Here is a 2,689-nt window from a genome sequence, read left to right on the forward strand (position 1 = left end):
GTTTTAGCCCAAACTTGCTGTGCCGAAGGGGAACGGGGATGATGCAGACGGTCAAGCGGGGCTGGGAGCAGGGAGGTTCATCTCTTCCCTTTTCCTGCAGGACCTGAAGCAGCTGCAGTTTCTTCATCTGTCCGATAACCAGCTGGACTATATCCCGGCACCCCTGCCCGAGAGCCTGCGCTCCCTGCACCTCCAGGTGAGATGAGCCTGAACCCAGACTTGTCTGCACCTAATAGAGCCCACTGCCACCTCCTCCTCCTCCCCATCCCTTTGAATCTGATTTTGTCCTTTGCCTCCCTGGCCAGAACAACAACATCCAGACCATGCACGAGGACACATTCTGTGACAGCCAAGACCACAGCCAGGTCCGCAGGGCGCTGGAAGACATCCGCCTCGATGGCAACCCAATCAACCTCAGCCTCTTCCCCGATGCCTATTTCTGCCTGCCCCGCCTGCCCACGGGCCGCTTCTTCTGAGCCCCACAGCCCCAACACTGGGAAACAAGGGCGAGCATTCCCAGACCCACCATGCCCCCACCCCAGGCCCCCTCGGCCCTCAGGAAAACATGGGGTTAAGGCAGATGCAGTCAGCCCGGGTGTGAGCTCAGCCTCCATGTAGAACCCAGTTCTGGGGCCAACGGAGCAGGGGATGGGCAGCTCCAATAAAATGAAGACTTTAAAAATGCTTTCAATGTCTTCTTCTCAACAGCAGCTGCTTTGTGAACAGCGTCAGTTAGCCAAGATGGGGACTTTCCCATGTCCCACTTCTTCCTCAGTTCTTCCTCAGAAAGACCCCTCCGTGTCTGCTTCCAGGGTTTCCTGGACGGGGGCCGGGAGCTGCATTGCTCCAGAGAGGTGATGCTTTGGCCACGTCAGGGTGGACCTGCATGACCAGGCTGGCCCCTCAGCCGTCCCCAGGGCCATCAGGTCCATGTGGCTCCAGAGGACTGTTGCACACCCAGATGTGAGCTGTGGCCACAGCTGGGCTCTCCCCAAGCGAAGTCTCCAGCATGAGCTCTACCCAGAGCAAGGGTGTCCCTGGGTTTGGGTTTGCTTCAGATGCAGAGAGAGCCTGCTGGCTAAACAGCCCCAGCTCCAGCAGAAAAAAGTCACTTGGAGGGAGTTAAAATATCTCATATCATCCCAGCTTTTAACGCCCAAAAAGAGCTGCCCAGTGGTGAGATATTTTAAATATAATGTATTCATCCTCTATATTTTTATACACATGTAACAAACACGCGTACCGTGAGAGGGATGACACATCCCTGGAGAATCCAAAATCCTGAACAGAAACCACTGAGCTCAGCCCACATCCTCCAGGCCTGGGGAGGCAAACTAAGGCGGCTGGAGAAAAACCTCGCAAGAAGATTCAGCTTCTCATCTACAGGCCCGCCGCAAACGCACGCCGCGAGCCTGCCTCGTTGGCACAGCACAGGCACGGAGCATGTGTTTGTGAACCTCCTCCCTCCCCTTGCCTTTCTCTTCCATGCAAAACACAAGGCAGGCGTGGATTTTGTTGAGCCAAAAGCCAGGGCCCTTGGTAAATGGGAATTTGGAGCTGTTCCAGCCTTTCCTTTCAGGCTAGATCTAAACCGCCAGGATTTATTAGCGCTGTTGTCATCTCATCCTTGAAGCAGCTGTATCTCTCTGTCCTCTGTCTATCCCTCTATCTCTCCTCCTTCCCCATCCATCCTTTTGACACCTTCGCACCATCCTTTACCCCCGGTGACCTCATCTGCTCCCGCGGGATGAAGTATCTCTGCCAGCCAGGCTCGGCTCCAGTGGGATGGAGTTGGCCAACTTTTCCCAACGGCGAGGGCGAGCCCCAGCCCTTCGCCTTCGTCCCACTAGATGGCAAGGCAGAGTGTTTGGAAATGCCTGACCTCAACTTCGGGACCGCAAACTCACTCTCTGCTGCTCACTTCCCTTCTGGGGTGGGCTGATCATCTCCTGAGCAAGGCCATGCAGCTGGGGAATAGCCCAGGTGCTCAGCGTTGGCAGAGGAAGGACTAAAAGATGCTGCAGAAAGAGGAAGAAGGGTTTGCTTCGTGGGGGAGGAGAGTGAGGTAGGTGGAGGGATGTCTCTGGGGGAGATGGGGCTGTGGGCTTTGCAGAAACTAGGCTTTTCAAGGAGAAATGGGGTGGCTCTGTTGGGGGGTCTTTCCTGGGGATGGGCTGAGATTCAGTGGTGGTGGCTTGTCTTGTGTGGCTCTCTGGTCGCCTGCGAGAGGGGAATGAGTTGGGGCAGCAGGTCTTCTCCTTCTCTAAAGCCCTAGGAGGGCCTGGGTCTGTCTTTGGGAGGGGGCTGCTGAGGGGGCTCAGCCTCACTCTCCTGCTGCTGCAGTCATTGCGCTCTCGTGTTGTTGCTGCTGCTGTGGCAGGGGAGAGAAACCAGCACCTGTCTTTGCAGTATGGTGCAGGGAACAGCAGCCCCCTTTCTGCTGCTGGCCCCACGGCCCTTCCCCATCCTCTGCAGGGGTGGACTGTCCCCATGTCCCCTGGCTCTCCCCCAGCACCCCAGAGGGGCTGGGTGGATCCTGCCCTGGAGCAGAATGGAGGGACAGAGCCTTCCCCAGGGGCTGGAGGGGGCAGCGGGGGTTAGTGGGGCTCTCTTGAGCCCTCCTGGCAGCGAGTCAGTCCTGACCCAGTTCAGCCTGGCTCGGTCTGAGTCTCGGTCACCCCCTCTGTCC

General features: G+C 57.3%; 1 protein-coding gene across 1 annotated transcript in view; it reads left to right on the forward strand.

The window, feature by feature from the left end:
- OPTC (opticin) overlaps positions 1-476 on the forward strand; it is a 2,730-nt gene extending 2,254 nt beyond the window's left edge. Inside the window, exons 6-7 of the mRNA XM_009872237.1 lie at positions 51-196; positions 306-476. Coding sequence (XP_009870539.1) covers positions 51-196; positions 306-476 — 317 coding nt within the window. The remainder of the gene's footprint in view (positions 1-50; positions 197-305) is intronic.
- Positions 477-2,689: the final 2,213 nt, after the last annotated feature.

The sequence above is a fragment of the Apaloderma vittatum genome, unplaced genomic scaffold (genome assembly GCF_000703405.1).
Source record: "Apaloderma vittatum isolate BGI_N311 unplaced genomic scaffold, ASM70340v1 scaffold27296, whole genome shotgun sequence".
Classification (NCBI taxonomy): domain Eukaryota; kingdom Metazoa; phylum Chordata; class Aves; order Trogoniformes; family Trogonidae; genus Apaloderma; species Apaloderma vittatum.